The sequence below is a fragment of the Micropterus salmoides genome, unplaced genomic scaffold (genome assembly GCF_014851395.1).
Source record: "Micropterus salmoides isolate LMB-PRFRI ecotype aquatic unplaced genomic scaffold, ASM1485139v1 Ms_hic_scaffold_2, whole genome shotgun sequence".
Lineage (NCBI taxonomy): Eukaryota > Metazoa > Chordata > Actinopteri > Centrarchiformes > Centrarchidae > Micropterus > Micropterus salmoides.
Window position 1 is genome coordinate 20,085,886 of NW_024041150.1, and position 19,383 is coordinate 20,105,268.

The 19,383-nt window shown below is 43.1% G+C and overlaps 1 protein-coding gene across 1 annotated transcript; it reads right to left on the reverse strand.

Annotated features, from left to right (window-relative positions):
• Positions 1-441: 441 nt before the first annotated feature.
• rcor2 (REST corepressor 2) lies at positions 442-18,503 on the reverse strand. Its single transcript, XM_038731487.1, has 14 exons — positions 18,318-18,503; positions 14,305-14,430; positions 11,838-11,894; positions 9,664-9,744; positions 9,329-9,381; positions 9,059-9,220; positions 8,852-8,976; positions 8,497-8,563; positions 8,057-8,296; positions 6,145-6,222; positions 5,802-5,859; positions 4,268-4,335; positions 3,811-3,972; positions 442-2,035 (listed from the first exon to the last, which is right to left on the reverse strand). Exons 2-14 carry the CDS (start codon positions 14,426-14,428, stop codon positions 1,682-1,684), a joined length of 1,629 nt encoding a protein of 542 aa, XP_038587415.1. The 5' UTR covers positions 14,429-14,430; positions 18,318-18,503; the 3' UTR covers positions 442-1,681.
• Positions 18,504-19,383: the final 880 nt, after the last annotated feature.

The following is a 19,383-nucleotide window of genomic DNA, read 5'->3' on the forward strand; positions in this document are numbered from 1 at the left end:
ACTGGAAGCAGCTAACTGGCTCTGTCCGAAGGTAACAGAATCCACCTGCCAGCACCCCTAAAGATCACTAGTTGTAGCTCATGTGTGAAAACGAGAAATTGACATTTTACAAACGTCTTTGGTTAGACCTTTATGCCGGACTATTTTTTTGGTCCAAGAAACGATCCAGCAAAAAAACCAACCCGGGTTTTACATGTTTTTGTATGTTAAGTGCTAATTAGTGAGCTTTAGAGGTTCTGGTGGAGGGTGGGGGTTGTTACCCTTTGGACAAAAATAGACTTGTTTCCTTATTTCTCACCCAATTTACTCTGCATTAAAGCAAATTATCCTTTTAACACCTTTTTGTTTTACTACTTTTCCCATGTCTAACGTGTGGGGAGCAAGCCAGCAATGTCAAATGCCAGGGGGATTCTGTGGCACAATGAGCTTTTAAAGCAAGAACAGAGAGTGGAAGAGGATTTTATTTTTCAGTGTACGGTTATCTGTCAGATGTCAGGAAAGGTCAGTCGTCCCCTTCACTTTGTAAACCAGTCCTCTACACGCACACTTTACACAGAGGCTAATGTTTCGTTCAGCATTAAGACATTAAGCAGTAGGGCTTAAACGCTGAGCCAGTAAAAAAAAAAAAACTGTGGCAAATGGCTTCTTGAAAAGCAAGACAAAGTCCAGTCACGTGTTTTAAAGGCTCTTTCTCCGTAGTGCTCAGTCAATAATCATCATAATAAAGTATGCACTATCTAAACTACTTACATTAACTAACTGCCTACCTAGAGCTCACTTTAAAAGTCTAGTCAAAAAAGGGAAACATCACTCCAGTTAATAGTAATACATGGCTATGAGAGAAGAGGAGGGATCTCTCGCTCTTCTTTTTTTCAACAGCTTCAACTATTTAAAGCCTTAATGATAAACTCATAGCACGGCTCTGATTACAAAAGCCGCTTCCTTTGCAAAAAAAGTACCTTATCACGCCTCTCAAGTTTTAAAGCAAAGCTCAGCAGGAAAAGGCGAGTTTTCTTCACATAATTTCCAACAATCTGAAGGTTTTTCCTAAATCTATGTGACCTCAGGTTTGGCTCTGATGTGGGCGACTCTTCTTCTGGCTTTCTTTCGTTTGTTCATTTGATTTTCCTGAATGTTGTTCGGACGACTTGATACCTGCCCAGTGGACTCTACAGTATAGATATATGTATATATAATGTGTGTGTGTGTGTTTTCAGCCGCACTCTGCGGTAATCCAGATGTTCAGCAGTTTCCATGGAAACAAGCAGGTGGGTTTTGCTCTCTGGTCATGGCTTCCTTCAACAGCTTGACGATCCAGTGTCTTTGTTTTGGGTTTGTAGGTACTGTTTTTTTTGTAGAGTGTGTGTGTGTGTTGATGCTAATGAAAGAAGACGTGGAGGTAGGTGTTTCTTAATACAGTGAAGAGGCTTCAGGCCACTGCCTAACAAAGTAGACCTGCGGGGGTACCCACACATTTCCTGCCTCATTTTAAGAGCTGTGATGTCACCAAAGGGACCTGAGTGTATCCACTCAATCGCGTGGTCATGTGATGTGTAACGGTCCCAGAAACAAAGGCTAGGAGCGATGGCGTTACAGGGTCTGCATGCTAATTTGTGTGTGTGTGTGTGTGTGTGTGTGTTTCTATTCCTATTATGTGTGTGTGCACGCGTGTGTTTGTGTATCAGTGCGAGATGGGCTGCTCCACTTTCAGCCCGACCAGCGACGGATGCATCTGTCCTGCGGCGGAGGACGAGGAGCTGGGAGGAGACGCCCTGAGGCTGGAGCTCCCGGTGGAGGAGGACGACGAGGAGGTCACTGCAGGCCGGATGAGCGGAGGTGGAGGGTGGTTGTGGGGCGCTCGGTTCTGGAGCGGGCGCGTCTGCAGAGGAGGAGGCTGGCGGAGGAGGCTGGGGGGAGCAGAGGGAGGTGCAGGGCGCAGCAGCGGAGGAGGCTGGGAGAGGGAGGAAGGGGGCTGAGTGGAGGAGGGGGGAGTAGAACCGGCGGCGGCGTCCGAAGGAGAGTCCTCCATTTTGACCTGAGGGGAGAGCGGAGGCACATATAGAGGTGAGGAGGAGGTGGGCAAACAGTGTAGACAACAAAAGATGAAGAGGTGGTGGTGAGGTAAGAAGACAGTGGGAGAACAGTTGTGTGAGAAAGAAGAGGGAAAAGTGAATAGAGACAGATGTCATGTTGGCCTGATGATAAAGAGGGGACGCATTCAGCGTGAATCCGCAGCGGACGACATAGGGTAGAACTTAATATTACAACTACCTGCTCCTTCTGTTCAATATACTCGGAGCCGTGGTATATAAATGTCACCCATTAAATCCACCAACAAGCATTTTAAGCTCTGAGAGCCGACGCGTGGAGTCCTGTTAAAGACACAGACCGTATCTAACGCTCTCCTCCATTTCTTCCTCAGGGCCTACGCCGTGTTGGATTTTCAACATACTGTGTTATATTTGCCATACAAGGGAGCATTAAGGACACTCAGCTACTGAAACCAGCCCTCTTGTGTAGTTCTAGCATTCATCTCTCCTCCGCTACACCCATAGGTTTTATTCTTAATGGATTTTCTATCCCTTAAATTTAAGGGATATTAGGGTTTATAAAAAATACGACCATAAATGGAATTTTAACCATATAGTGATAGACACATTTTCACCACTGGACGCATTAATGAGTTCAAGATTGAGATGAGAAGGTCAACATCAGTCTCCCTCTAGGTGTTAACGCAATGGGAACAGACTGACCCGGTACGTAATCGATTTTTTTCCCGTCCAAAAACTGCGGTGCTTTGTGTCCACAGAGATCATCTGGCGGGCCGCCATCTTGGTGAGGTCGGCTGCGGTCTTAAGTTTCGTTTGTGTCACGAGGTATGAGAGCAGAGTGTAATTTGGCGGAGGCGATCTTTATCGGTCTCTTCTAGCAACCCGTAGGAGCTACACAGACATACAGGATAGGCCTGACGTAGTACAAACGAACAAAATGAGCCCACCCACAGCCTTGTAGGATGTTCTGTTCTCAAGCTGTGGGCTTGTAAAGCACGGGAGTGCTTTTGGTCATTTATATTGACTGTTTTTATCAATATTTCAATGTTTTGGAAGCTTTATGTTATTTGGAACGTGGTTGTATGGAGAGAAATAATGTTTTGAAGAAAACTACCAATAAAAGTGAACATATAAACAGTAAATATGGCCAAAACATGGACATTCGCCTGGTATATTTTTGAAAGATTGTGTAATAACTGTTGTATATCAGTTTCTTTTCATCAAATTTACAGTTACAGTAGTATTCTAGGTGTATTAGAAGATATTCAGGTGCATTATATGTATAATATATTATGTCTTAGGATGGACCATAGGATGGTTTATTGCATCAAAATAAAGCTTTTTTTACCAGGCGAGGATGAAAATATATTTTTTCTGTATTTCGTATCCATGTAGTCTGTAATGGTAAAATAAATATGTTAATCTACAATGGATTTATATTCCTTAGCTTCTGACCTTTCAAAGGAGACCAGAATTATGCGTCTAGGCCTAATGGTTGAGGAGATGTTACTGATTTATTTTGGATATGTGATTTTAGGCGTTTTTCCTAGAAATAGGTGCCAGGTAGGAGGTGGTTTTAAGTACAGAGCCGGAGTCAGCACATGCTTAGCTTAGCTCAGCATAAAGACTAAAGCCAAGCCCGTTCTCCCCTGCTTCCAAACATTTCAAAATGCACCTGCCAACATAGGGTTAAACTGTTCTGAACGAGGAATAACTAAAGGTGTTCCTTTTATCACGCGTATGCTCCGTAGCGGCTCACCTCATCCTCCTCGGCGGCTCCATCTGTAGCAGCTGCCATCTCCTCGCCGCTCCTCCTGGGGTCTCTCTGGTCGCGGCTGGTGGCCACCTGCTCAGCCGCCCACTCCCTCAGCACCTCATCCAGGTTGAAGCGGCGCCGGTAGCTCACGAAGAACGAACTCACCTGGACGGACAGGCAGAGATGGGGAGTTAGAGAATAAATCAAGAGGATAGAGAAGTCGTACTGTGTTCAAGGACACACAGACTGGAGGTCAGAAAACAAATGAAGGGATAATGGAGATTATACTTATCCTATAAGGAAAAATATAATCTAGAGGAGGGATGAAAAGCTGATAGGCAGCTCACACAAAGTAAACTACTGAAAGGATGGAGGGTAAAGGCTGAGGTCAGAATATGAGATAAGGTGATCTTCACAAGATTCTTCCTCAAGTTCAACACTTGAAAAGGACGACGCTCACCTGAGCTGGTGTCTTGGTCCCTATCACCTCAGCAATAGCTGCAAAGTCTTTACCATAGCGACGGATAGCTGGAAACGAGACAGAAGAAAAAGATCGGGTTAAAAGTTGTCTATGGATCACTCACAACCAATTCACTGCCACATCTTCAGGCCGGCCGAGTGCCTGTCCTTCACCTTTATATTACTCACATTTCAGCTTCTGCTTTCTCCTTTACAGTGTGCAATACACAGCTGCCGCTGATTGAGGCTAAATGCTTTGCTCAAAGGCACACTGATTGCAGCCCCTAAGGGCAAGTGAAGTCTTTCTGACTATAACTGAAAGCTACAGAGATTTAAACTCCCTAATTGCACCAATACAACTAATAATTCAATTAGTCAAATCCTTTGTTCCTCACAGCTTATTTATAATTCAGGATCAAGGTCTTAATAATCCTCAACTGAAGTGTCAGATCATCTAACAGCACCTGAAATTCCCTTTCCAACTCAGTGAGGTGCGTCAGACAATTTTTGTAACTTCCTGAAACAGACGATCCAACAGTTCTGCCTCATTTACATAGTGGCCGGCCAGGTGTGCTGGGGAGTGAAACAAGGCGTCTGGCGTGTGCAAAAGATGCTGTGAAGTAAGAACGCTTCTCCCCATGGGGACATCTCACTGACATAGGCTACATTCAGACTGCAGGCCTTAATGCTCAATTCCGATTTTCTTCCCCCAGATCCGATTTTTTTTTGTTTGATAGTTCAAATTATATGTTTAAATATCAGACTCCAGTGTGAACTGTCTGCGGCCTGAAAGTGACCCGCATGCGCAGAATAACACGACCTAACACGCAAGTGCTCACAACTCTGTTCTTTTCATTACGATTTCTGGCGCTGTTCAACGCAACTGCCCCACAACTCACTCCCTCCGTCTCGCTCTCCCCACTGTGTCCGCTCGGACAGATAGCATGCACATACCTCAGAAGAGAGATCATGGTCCGGTAGATTTCAGGTGTAAGAAAGGGAATTTGTGAGCAGATGATAGCGAGGCAGAGGAGGAAGAGAGCCACATACATAATTATGGCTTTTTGAGGAGCTGAACAGCTGCTCTAGAGTGACGTCAAAGTCGCATCAATTCTAACCAGTGTGTCCAGAGTGAGGTCGCATTTAAAAAGATCCGTGTCCCAATTCCAAACTGGAAAAGATCAGATTACATGTGACTTGGCCTGTTCACACTGTCATAGAAAGATCATATCTGAGTCACATATGGGCAAAGAAAATGGAGATGTGGGTCACATTGGCCTGCAGTCATAGCCATAATGCATCCCCCTAGTCCCTTTCCCTAACAACAACAATCACTACAGGCAGTAGTGAAGGGTTAACTTAAAAATGTAAATGTGCCTCATGAGTACCAATGTAGGCCGTTTCTGTGTGAGGAAAATATGAATGTGTCTAAGAGTCCGATTTCTCCCTGTGAATGTGAGGAAGGAAGATGAGAGCCGGCACCACGAGGTGACTCTGTAGGAGGGAAGGAAGATGATGCTTGAGCCTTTACTCACCCTGTACAGCCAGGAGCTGCTCCTCTGTGGTCCAACGAGAGTTCATCTTAGAGACAGGCTGAGAGAGACGGAGGGAGAGGGAGAGGTTAGAGAGAGGTGGTAAGAAAGAAGAGAAGAGAGGGGTGAAAATGACAGCATGAGAACAAAGAGCAGATTAGGACTGTTGTCAGTCCTGAAATAATATCTGGGAGGGCGGCAAGAGCAGAGTGAATAAATGAAAGAGGAGAGGGACAAACTGAAGAGCTAAGGAAAAGTCAGGAAACAAAAAATCAAATAGGGGATAGATGGATGATGCAACAGAGGGGAAATGTAGAAAGAAAGGAGTGAAAAAACTAAGACTTACCTCAGCAGGTCTGAAAGTGTCAACACCTTCATTTAAGCTCTGTTTCAAACTACTGTTGTTCTGTTTAATAGACTGAACCTGAGAGAAAAAGGTGTCGGGGAAGAAAGAGGGGAAGAGTATGAGTGAACAGTAATAGCGTACTGTATAGCACAGAATCACTCTTCTAATAATATCGTTCCCAACGGTTCATTATATTGGTCGCATAAAAATGATAGTTCCTTAATATACTGTTACACCATAAACAGGGTTTCTGCAGGTTTCACCTGGTCAAATTTAAGACTTAAGACCTTTTTAAGACCACTATGAATGAAATTAATGACCTATATCACGACATCAAAAAAAAGAAACGCAAAGGAAATGCAGAAGGGAATGCATTAGGGTTGAGTGATATCTACAAAATTGGCATTGGACGATAACGTTGATAAGCTACGTAAGAAACCAGCTGGCATGTAAAAAAGGATCATAGGTGGAAAAATCCAGAAAAAAAAAAAGACGAGTTCTGTGTTTTTCGGCAACTTTATAAAACACAACCTACTGCTGATGGAGAAACTCAGGGAAGCAGACAGGAAGAGAGAGAGACAGAGAGGGGCGGGGAAAGCCGGTGTGTTTGAAGTAAGAGACCAGAGGTTAAGTTGAGAGTGTGAGCGAGTGCAGGGAGAAGAGAAGACGAGGCAGGTGCAAAGCAGGTCCATTTACAAATAATAAAAATAATGTCCATGGGGATTAAAACATGCTTTCACAGGGTGGTATAATGTAAAAAATGAAGGTTCGTGTTTTCCAATAAAGAAATATGCAATTCCACATAATTTTGGAAAGTAAAGTAGGAAAATCTAGAGCAGATATTGAATAAACTACACCAAGCTAAACTTGCTAAATAAGTCTACTGGGTTTGAATTATAATCATTAGATCAGGGAAAATTCATGTGATAAGTTTTGATGCTCTCCACAATGATTTTACATTCATGGCGCAGCACCCAGCAGTTTTGAGCCTCACCACCTTATAAAAAGGCAGGAAAACACTCTTAACATGACCTCAGAATCATTACAGATACAACATTTGCCTTTTCTGTCTTAGTTTACTGCTTTATACATTTGTAGAAAAATTAACATAAAAATAGTCAATATGAGAACCACCTCCCTTCTTTATAATTACAAGCATTTCATTTGTACATTAAAATCCAAAAGAATAATCTACTCATTATCTTAGTTTGCATCCCTAATCTGCTTTAACATTACTGACCTCGGCTCCTCCGTAGTCAACACCGTCCTTTCTTTTTAATTTAACAAAGATGTACAGTACAGGACCGAGCTGTGACCTGACAACTTAATACTGATCTTATCCTCTGCTAACTCTGACCCTCACTTTCTGCCGCTCTCTCTCACATTCACTCATCCTTTGAAGAATGAGGAGGGAGACAGCCAGTGTTACCTTAACTTACTGAAAATCATTAATGATCGCGTGAAATTTTAGTAGAAGCCCTCATTCATTAAGTTCGACAGTAGGCTTCAAATACATTGCTAGTGACTGGTTTGAACCAAGACTTAAGCTCTGTTTCTATGGGTTGCACTTTTATATCTGTGGATGAGAGGCAGCGTTACATGGACGTTGGGAAATTAAGACCTGTTCAAAATGATTTAAGACCTAGAACACAAATTTCAGCGAATTTAAGACTTTTAAGGCCTTAAATTTTGAAAGTTAAGACTTTTTAAGACCCCGCGGCAACCCTGATAAAGCTCTGGAGTGGGTGTTAAATATGCCAGATAAATAGCTATACACACACACACATTCTGTTGGTGTTCCTTAAAACTCCCACTAGAAGGACATTTAGTGCTTTTACACCTTCAGTTCATAAATCAGATGACCACAGATTCAATGCAAGGCCAGATTAAAATACATACGAAAGGTAAATACCTGTCTCTTGAGTGACACCAACTGCGTGTCCAGCTGTCGTACAGTTAGCACACCGGCGTCGTGGGAGGCCGACAGGGACGTGATGTCTCCCTGCTCCAGGTACATGCCTTTGGGTGGCCTGCGGCGTGCTCTGAGCGGGTGGTGGCGGTACTGAGCCCCGATACTTTCCTTCTTCACTGGCCCAGAGCGGCTGGGGGTCGCCTTGTCAGAGCTGGCGTTGTTGGGGTTCTGTTTCACTGCCTGTGTGGACGGAGAAACCAGGTTCTATCCTTTTTACAAGAACAGCAATTCAAGAGTGCCGCGATACATTTATGTTTAAAAAGTGGAAATTGAAGAATACAGAAGGCATTGATTTAGCTGATCTCCTCAGGTAAGTCATGACTAATAAAACACAAAGATTTGTTTATATAACCACACACGCACGTTACTGTGTTGCTCACCTCTTTCTTGGTGTCAATCTCAAAGTCACTGTCACTGCCTGGGTCACCTTCCTCCAGATCATCATTACTACAAGAAAAAGAAAACGTAACTATTTGTCCACAGCCAATATTCTCTTTCTAAAACGCTCGAAAATGTCAACTAAAAATTACAAGAAATAATATCAAAGCATCTCATACATATTCACGAGACTCTTGTTTCCCAGGATGACATCCTTATCAAAAGGATTTTTGTAAATGTCACATCTCAGATGAGTTGTTTCTGACAACTTAAATATTTCCGTTCTTTCTTCCCTCTGTCCATCCCTCCCCCTTCAGACCCAGTTTTGACAGGTTAAAGTTTCATGGTGTCTCATACCTGTCATCTTTCTCTCTTTTGTTGACCAGCCTCCTGGCCTGACGGTCCATGACCGAGGTCCTGGTCCTGGTCTTCTTCCAGCTGTAGTAATACTTCACCAGGCTGGAGATCAGCTTATCTGGAAGCTACACACAAACACAGAAATATTGAAAGTTGCACTCACTCCTGTCCTGAATATTCTGAGTGCGTGTTATTTTGGTCTCTCACCATCTGCTGGATGCGGTGGAAGCTCTTGCCATGGAAGCTGAAAGCCTGCTCGAACAGCACTTTATCCTCCACTGTCCACTCGTCTGGGAACGGGGTGAAGTTGGCTAGGTCGGCGAGTGAGCGCTCCACGTCGTGCTTGTGCCATAGCAACATGCCCAGAGCCTGACAGGTCAGAGGGGACGAACACCGGGTCAGGCAACCAGGGACAAGTCAGGAGAGAGGGGGGCACAAACAAGTGGTAAAAAGACATTTCATGTTGCGCTGCTGTACCTGCTCCATGTTGTATCCATGTTTCTCTTTCGCCATCAGGATGTACTCGTCCACTTGGGTACGAAGAGAGAAACAAACGGGTTCAAAAGAAGAGAAAAGGAACCGACATTAATGAAAAGGAGAAAGAAAGATGAGGAAAAAGAAATGTAGAGACGTGAGGGAAGGAGATGAAGACACAGAGTAAGAGAAAACGAGTGCACAGGAAGAAAAGGAGAGAATGAAAGTTTTAATTGCTGTACTCCAGTCCGCATGTAGCCTTTAAACTGAAGGTCACTCTGTCAAGCTTGTACAAGTGAATGTCAGGTGAGGTAGGCAGGTGTGAGTGTGGAGCTTACACATTGCATCAGAAAGGTGACTGTTGGGACACCAGACCAGCATGCTCCTCTGGTCCTTCTCATTGTAGCGGGTTGGACTGTCTGGTAACAAGAACAAACAGGAACATATATTTAAATCCCTCTTTTACTTTTTCACACCATCTCGTGTGCCTCCTCTCGTCCCTCGTCTGCCTCCACCACTAATCTTCAACACCCAATCTCTCTCCCCCCGATTGTTTACTTATCAAACCTCAAATTAACTTTTACTGTCTTCCTCTCGCTCTCTCCTTTGCGTGTTCCAAACTCCATCTTTGGCTTCCTGTTCATGAACAGGAAAAACGAGGAAGAGACAGTGGCACGTCGGTCGGTGGACTCTATTGGGATTCAACACTTGTGCACTGATGTTAAAGGAGAGGCTGGTTTGCCTGCTTGTCCCTTCCTCTGGTGCCATCTGATGTTTGTGCAACAAATTCATTTATGGTCACTGTTTCACTAGTGTTCAGCCACTTTACAGGTACTACAGTATTGCTCACGCAAGGTATCAGGGTGTTCACTGAGCAGTTACAGAACTTTTTTTTCCCCATTCCTCATGAATAAAGGCCCATTTATACTTGTGCGTAGGTGTGTCCGTCATTCTGCAATTACACTCCCAAACGCTAGTTGGCAGCAGCGCTACAGCGTCCACTGTGTTGACCTTTGCCGGCCTAGCAGACTAACTTACAGTTTATCGCTCCGCTAACATAAATGGGGGTATAATTGTAAACGTGCGGCTGGTGTAGCCTTTTCAAATGTTACCGACCGAATGGATCACATTCTGATAGCGAAACGAGTCATTTCGCTCGGGTTGCGACGGTCAAATATATTGATTCACTGTGTTACAGCAGTCGTTTTGGCCGCTAGTAAATGTTACTTCAAAGCGCGGAGTACTTCCGGTCGGCTCGGAGGCATCGCGAGGCTACCCAGCCGACCGGTCACAGAGCTTTTGGTCCGCGTCGACTCGACGTGTAGTTACATTTTGGAGGAGGTGCACATCAGGCGACGCCGCAGCCCCGTAACCTACGCTGTCACCTACGCCCTCGATTTGACGCAGAAGTATAAATTGCACTTAACGGAGCAAAAAAACACAAAACTCACGGATTGGATCGTACCGTGGTTTAGGGGTGGGCAATATGGCAAAATGATCACGATTTATTTCATGTTTTTAAGACTTTTGTTTTTAAGTTATTGGTCTAAAAGAGAAAAACAACACTACTTTATTAGTCACATACAATGTTGACTAATGATTCATTCAAACAACAATTCAACATCGATTCACTTTGTTCTTATAAGATTTTAAAATACATTTTTTGATTTGATGTTCCTATTAATGTGCTGTTTGGTTCTGCATAAAAACACAAAGACAGGGAGGGACTTGTTGCAGATATTGACTGGCGTTTACAGTAGCCAATAGTCTGAATGGACGTTACGCCCCCTCCCCGTCATGCAGGCTTTGTGCTGACTGATTAGCTTAGCACTCAGTGAGTGAACACTGCGGCCGGCCGGGACCGAACACAGCCTCAGAGATGGACACAGTCTGACGACAGGAAATACAGGGCCGAGGCGGTTTTCTTGTCGGGTTTGGCTCTTGGCACGCTGGGGCTGACTCAGCTGATAGGACAGCTAGCAGCACAGCTAACCGAGCTAACTAGCTATAGATACAGACAGATACTGTTTACTTTGCAGATTAGCAAAAAGTAAATGTGTCACTAGTGATACTAATTATTTAACACGTTTTCTAACTTTTAAGACTTTAAGGTCTTTCAATATGCCACACATACGTTATCACCATAGGATGAATGACTCGGGGTTTTGTGTCTTGTTTCCCCACAATAAACTGTTTAAATGATGATTTAGTATTTAAACAGGTATGGTAAAACATCTGGAAGAAAACTGTAAATTAATTATTTTTGTTTACATACAACTGGTGGAAGAGACATTATATAGACATTATGTTCTGTTCCCTTCTGTCCATTTTGCTCAATTTCCACATTAACACTGGTCATTTGACCTTCATTTCTCTCATCTCCCTCCATTTCAATGTCCTCCACATTTCTCCTCGCCTCTACATCTCCTTCTCAGCCCTGATTTCCTCCCTCCTTTTTATTCCCCTCTGTCATCTCCCTTTCTCTCAAGCTTTTTTCTTTCTTCCAACTTACCTGGTTTGAACTCTGGGATCTGAGCCTGGTAGTCTCCTCCCACTCTGATCATGCTGTCTGTAGAGAGAAAGAGACAGAGAGAGCCACACAAGACGAATATGAGCTTTTATTTCCCAGAAGGATGGGTAGAGCTGTAGAGATACAGAGGATGGGGGACAAGTATTCATGTAAATTTTAAAGTTGCAGAGCTGGGTAGACCGGATCATAAGAAGACAGATAACAGAAAAGACGTAAGGAGAGTCATCAATATTCATGGCACAGTAAATAACAGTGATCATGATCTTCTATTTCATACATGCCCTGCCCTCTAACAGGCTTTACTATTGTTTTATCCTGTCAAGGATCAAATAAACCGTTAAGAGGGCAGAGCACGTCCTATTACAACTAGAGTAACAACCAGGTAAATTCTTTGTTATTTCTTTCAATGACAACATGCTGCATCAGCTTAATCATTTTCCAGTAATAGTAATATTTTGTACCTATTAACTGATACTTATTGTTGACTAAATATCTGATACAGAAATAACAGCTGCTGTACCCTACCGATCTCAAATTTTTTCACGAGCTACTTGATCCATCCTGGTTCAAAAATACTACGTCTATTTTACATTTTTTGGCTAAGTACAGTGACGCTAAGTACAGACGCTGGCTTGCACAGAGCTCTTTCACCCAACAACAGAAGTTTTATTTTGGCCCGTTACCACGTTAATCACAGAATTAACATTAATAAGCAACAGTGGATATGACCTGCTGCCGCCACTGCACCGGCTAAAACAAGAAGCTACTACCTAAATGTTTAGACACTGAGCTTTGCTAACGATAATTAGCATCATACTTCAGCGAATCTGTGTCTCTATCACCAGAGCGCCCAAATAATTTAATAAAATAATAATTTTTCAAACACACTAATTTTCTCTCTCATATGCAATGAAATGCTGCACTAGTAAAGGAGAGCAGAACTGCACGCAGAGGTGGACATGATATACTAGAATAAAGTAAAGAAAGGATAAGATTTTGATCAGCTTTATTATAGCTGACACTGATCTTTTAAAATGTACTGCTGAATCCAATCCTTAGTCTAATTTTCTTCTCATACATCCGAACTTGATTGTGACTAATCTGAGCTGTTTGTCTCTACTATCCATCCCCACAGCCACAGCCACCTCACGGTGGCGGTTTACACAATCCAATCAATTATATGTATAAATGTGTAAAGTACTGCCACATCAAGCTAAATTAGCCTAATATTTTATTGTATAAAATGTGATAATTAAAGGTAGAGGCACTCTTTATTTCAGTCGAGGCGGGGCACCTCCATTATTAAATGCAGTGGGAAACCCAGGGGATATGTAATTAGTTTGCAAGAGTGAAAACATTCCTGTCCTGAAGTTTGAGAGGAAAACACAGGGAGACTGCTTTTAATCAACTATTTAAATTATAGTGGTTCTAATAGTTTAAAAAGACTAGGAACTGCTGATTGCTTCGATCTTCACTCTATTTACTTAATTGTTTTTAATCACAGCATATAACTTGTCTCTTTTTCCAAAAGAACAATAGCATATATTGTGATAAATACCGTGATAACTTTTCCAACATATCGCTCATCACCAAGTGACAAGATATACAGACAGGGGGGGGGGGGGGGGGGGGGGGTGTAGTAAGGAAAAGTGTGAGCGGATGGCAGACAGAGTAATTAGTGCTGTGGCAAAGAGCGTGGACGGCGGAGAGTGACGAGAGACGATGAGAGAGTCAGAAGAGCCGACCAGGAGGAGGAAGAGACAGATTAGTTTCCTCAGGGACAGAGGACAGGAAGGGAGGAGACAGTGGGTGTGGGTGTGTGTGTGGGGGGGGGGTAAGCAATGTGTGGAGAGAGGCAGGAAGGGGTTGAGTAACGGAGAAATTATATTGGGTGGAAGAAAAAGAATGAGCATTAAAAGAGGGGATTGATGAAAAAGACAGAGGTGACTGACAGGCTAAAAGGGGATGGAGGAGTTGGAGGCCAGGATGAAATAATGATAGGAACGGTGGCTCGTGATGCTAAGTCTCAGACCTTAATCATCTAGGGAAATCTGGGTGCTGAAGTGGCTTTTGAACATTAAGTTAAACTGTCGTGTTTGATCTATAATATTATCTTTAGTCTGTGTGCCGAGTGAGATAACTGTTAAAAAAAATGAAAAGATCAACAGCAAGTCGGTGGGTGAAGGACAGAATGGAGGAAGCGAAGATTTATGTGGGCAGAGGAAAACAAGGAGTGTGGGAAGGGGGTGGAGGAGAGAAGGAGGGGACGACAGAAGCACTGCAGCAATGCAATGAATGCAACTTGAACAGCTGGGATGACGTCTCGATGGAAGTGTGTCGACTGTAGGTACACACGCTTCATGACAGAAACCAGGCATCAAGCCGCAAAATAGCCAGAGAAATCAGATGAAGTCAGATTATACAGTTTAGTGTGTGTGTGTCTCTCTACCATGAGCATGCTCTTCATCGCTGCTCTCTTCTTCAGAGTGCGGCTGGCTGTTGCCGTTGGTTACGGTCTTGGCTCTGCTCCTGGACAGGACCCCGGCCCCCGAGCGCTCCATCACGGAGGGCATGTCTGTAACCAACAAACAGACCCTAAAAATACAATCCCCTTCACGTACACAAAATACAGTTTCTGTCTTAAGATTCAATCTGCCAGTTGCATGCGATATGTTTTGACTTGAGACAAGGCAGGCCTGGGTAATGAAACAATACTGATAACTATTGCGATTTAATTTTCCTCAATAACGATATAGCAAAAGTTTAATAAATGTTTGATTTAATTCATTTGAATTACGCACAAAGTAGCACTTTTTCTATTTAGATATTTATTTTGTTGAGGAAAAGAGACTGAAAAAAGATTTTATTGATGCAGAATTGTTGAAAATCATAATTGTTATCAATGTTCTACCTCAGATTTATGAAGTGATCCACTGTTTGGCATCAAGTGTTTGTTCTGACCATAAAGAAAAGTTTAAAACCAAAAGTAACCCGATAATTAACGTTATCGAATGAGATGTAATTTTTTATCGTGATAACATTTTTTGCTGTATCGGCCAGCCCAACTTGAGACCCTATAAAATCTCATTCACTATAATGCTGCTACACTCGAAGCACTCCTGACATGTTCCCTTGAGCCCAGCTGATTTTCCAAACACTGGCTTCCAGCATGAGAACTCATTAACACTCGCCATCTCTCAGTTATCTCTCGCCGAACCCCATTGTCACTCAGTAGCTCTCAGCGTCACCTTACATCTTACTATTTCTCTAATCAAAATGACCTTGCACCGTTTTCAGTACAGTAGGGCATAGCGCGATTAAGATGCCGTGACATAGCCTCTATTTGTTGGCTAACAACACCCCTTTTACTAATTGCGGGATTTAAGCTCAAGTTTAAGATCCGATCTTCTTCTGCTCAAGTATTGACCTCAAGAGCACCTCCACACACGAGGCGCTTCTTCATCCTGTTCATCACAGGACCCGGGCTGATTAACTCAAGTCTTCCTCTGTTACTCCAGCTAATAAAGAGCATGCTCCTGTCATGGGGGCACCACCCACAAACACAACAGATGGCTACTAATACGATTCTGATACCTCAACTCAGGGTATCTGCTGATGCAGTGTGTGAGCCGATGCCATACCAATACTCTCTTTTCCCCACATTTTAAATCTGTATACCTCAGAGTGGTTTATTATTATGTAAGGTAACAGGATGTCAGGGATTGCTGTGGCACTAAAAGCTGAGTTGGCAGCCTGCCATGACTGAATGAATATAATGGACATCAGAAACAATGAATTTTACAGTGGCGCTGATGAAGAAACTTTATTTATCAGTCACATTATGGCCTATATCCCATCCACATAAAGTCAGTAAAATGGCTGAAAGTCAATCAGTGATATCGATCCAGCAGACTGGCCAGGCACATCATTAACTGATTTATTATTAGTCGTTTTTTTAAGCAAAAGTGTCAAATATTTCCTTGTTTCAGCTTTGAATATAGATATATAAAGAATATATACTGAATATCTTTAGGTTTTACAGATTTTATGAAGATGTCTCAAGGAAACCGGGCTGGCTATTAATCGACTTAACATAATATACATAAACAGCAGATTAATAAATAATGAAAATATAACAAAACATTATTCATATCCATTCAGAGTATTACTTTTAGCAGCAGTGCAAAGCAATTCAAAGTAGCAGGCGTTAGCAAATAGATTGCTTAGTTGACTGACAGAGAAGAATACACAACAAATCTTATTATAGATTAATCATAATCATATCACTCTTTAGTTTCAGCCTCAAATATGAATATTTGCTTTTCTTTTATGATAGTACAGGGAATGATATTTCCGTTTTTGACTATTGGTTGGGCCCAACAAGCTGTCTAAATACTATGTTAACTTGGGCTTCTGACATTTTGTAGACCAAATCATTAATCGAGAAAATAATCATGAGATTAATAAATAAGGAAATGATCATTAGTTGCAGCCCTCCACATTTTAGTGAATGTGAAAAAGACATAAAAGGGATGTGGATATTTTATATCTGTCTATTCAACTGCAACAATAAGGATGTTCAGTCTGCAATATAAACATCAATGCATCAGCACAGCTTACCAGTGCCACAACGTGGATAAAAAAATAAATAATAAAAATAACGTGCCATGGATAACATGAGGGCCCTCCTGCAAGAAGGGGGGGCTCTCATTTTAAGTGTCATCCACAGTCTGCGCTATATTATTACTTGACCAAGCCTCGTTTTCTTCCTCTGTCTCCCAGGCGGGTCAGCGATTCGCACAGTAACACAAAGACTAGACAGTCAGCTCAGGACACGGCTTCACACAGCAGAAAGTTACCCAGCAAAACGCCCTTATCGTGCACAAACGACAGGTGACCACAAACAAAGAAGACAGCTATCACTCGCACAGATCGGAGTAAAAACACCAATTAAGTGCGCCAAGTCGTAAAGGCTCACACTTGTTCGCACTCACCATCACAGCAGCAACTTCATCTCCAGTTTCCGAAACGCCCGGCCGCGGAGTTACACGACAGAAGGGCGACATGAACTTACTTCACCCAGTCTCCTGATTAAACGTGATCAGATATGCTCGTGGAGAGGGACCAAGGGGGCGATCTTTACAACCCGCGAGGTTAAATCACATCTACCAAACTCCGGTAGACAATACAAGTGTCTGAGGCTCTCTGGGGGTCTTTGTCTATCGCGGCTCCCGGTGGCCCCCCCAACAGCTGCCCCCCTCTCTAACTTCACTGGAAACTCACGCCATCCAAACCTACACACATCTCGGTTTACGTGAGCACATCTCGATGTACTCACGTTTGCGCAATCGCTGAAGCTACTAAAGGAGAAGAAGACGTGTAATCCTCAGAGAGCTGTGATGTGAGCCTCGCACACCGCTACGGTAGCCTCGGATCTCCATCTGATTCATCCACTGTTAAGAGCAATAAGAGTTAAACTATAATACTATAACACATAACTGCTAACCCGACTGGGAAGGGTCTAGTTTCAGTAACACGTATCTCTCAAACACTCGCTTTGTGCTTCATTTTCACGACCTCTCACCACCACATGTAACTTTTCTGCACCTTAACTTTAGTTAAATTTAGATATCTGATATGATCACCATGCAGCACTGAACCAATCCATACTACATACTGATAAACCTGGTTCAGGCTGATGTCTAAAAAAAAAAAATAACTTGTATCTTCTATATCTTCGAAATGTGTAGTCTGAGTCAACTCTCCTCTCTTATGCATCATGGTTTTACTCATTCTGATACATAACGTTGGCAGTAGTAGTCTTCCTGAAGTGACTGATAATGTGCTCATGGATCTTAGGACTAAGTTTAGCGAGTCCTTATAGTGGCTTTTTGTATTTGGTAAAGGTAACGTTAACACTATAACATTAGTACGGGGACTCCCTTTTTATATCCGCCAAAGCTTTGTTTTCTGCATATTAGTTAATTATTAATTAACATTAAACCTCTGCAAAAATGAAGAGCTGGCACCCGGTGCTTTACCTGACCTACATTTGCTCGCTTAATCAATATCTTCACAGCTTTCCTCAGCAGTCATCTGTGTTGTGTGTGTCAGACTTTGAAGTCCTTTTGTTTTCCCCACGCGTACGTTGCTGTTACTATTACTAACGCGGAGTAAAAAAAACTCGCTCTCTGGATGATCAAAACTCAAGTTGGTGGTCTCTTTCAGGCTCTTGTCGCTGCAAACAGTAGCCCCTTGAACGGTCCAAGTAATTTAAGGAGGCTGAACCATGAAATAAAATAAAGAAACAGGCGACATTCCCCCCCTCACCAAAGTGCAACCTGGAGTCAAACCCAGTTGGTCGTTGGGATGCTAACCTTAGCCAGTTAGCTTGCGGCTAGTACCGTCGCGTTACATTAGTAACGTGACTAGTTGGAAGTCGAGATAACAGTCACACTGTACCTGTGTTTCGTTCCTCTCCGCCTGCCCGCACTCAAAACTTATCTGCGTCTCTTTCCGGCTGTTTATAATCCCTTTCGAAGCGCTCAAAGACTACTATTGCATCTAAAACGGCTTAATTCTCGCCTAATTGATGAGCACCGTCAGTACAATGAAGTGAACTGCTCGGGTAGATGGTAGCAGCCGGGGAGACGGACAACACCCGGGGAGAAGTGAGGTGGACATCCGCCCCGATGCGTTCGCCTCTCCCAACCAACCAGCCGTTTGGATTGACGAAAAGTAGTCCTGTTAAACTACTAAGTGCAGTATACTCTTGATTTTGGATTTATGCTGCAAAACATGTAATTTGACACGCGAGAGTGATTTATTTCGCATCAGATGGTCGTGCTGAAAGGCTTTTGGGGAAAAATACGCTTTTAAAACTGCCTACGTGCTAATTCACACTATGATTATTATCCACAGATAGTCTCGTTTAAACTGAAGGCGAAAGGAGGCGCAGTTATATTTGTAGAAATAGTGGGCCTAGCTTTTATACAGTCATGATCGGCCATCTATCAACATCCCATAAATTAGGGACTACTTTCCAGTGTGTCTGCGGAGGGATTCGTCAACTGTGCATCTCTGTGCTGAGGCAGTCTGTCCAGACTTGTACTGATGTATGCATGGTGGAGAAAAGGGCAGGAGAGTGGGGTACAATTGAACCTAGTGTGTGTGTGTCAGTGTTAGAGTGTGTGTGCGTGAGTACGTGAGAGAGTGAACGTGTCCTCAAGATCTCAAGGTCTCAGATACATATCCTCACTGTTACTTTGCTGATTTATTTATTTATTTACTTAAAATGTCGAGCACTTGAAAGAGTTCTGCCTTGTGCCTGTGTGTGCATGTGCATCAGTCTGTGTGAGTGCACAGGTGGATGAGTGTGTGTGCGCGTGTGTGTGTGTGTGAGTAGAATAGTGAGTGTTTCAGTGATAGCTGTAGCAGGATTCCTCACACCTGATGCTGGCAATAAACACAATAGACCCCACAATAACAGGCACACACAGAACCTGCTGCTGACATGTAACAGCCTGTT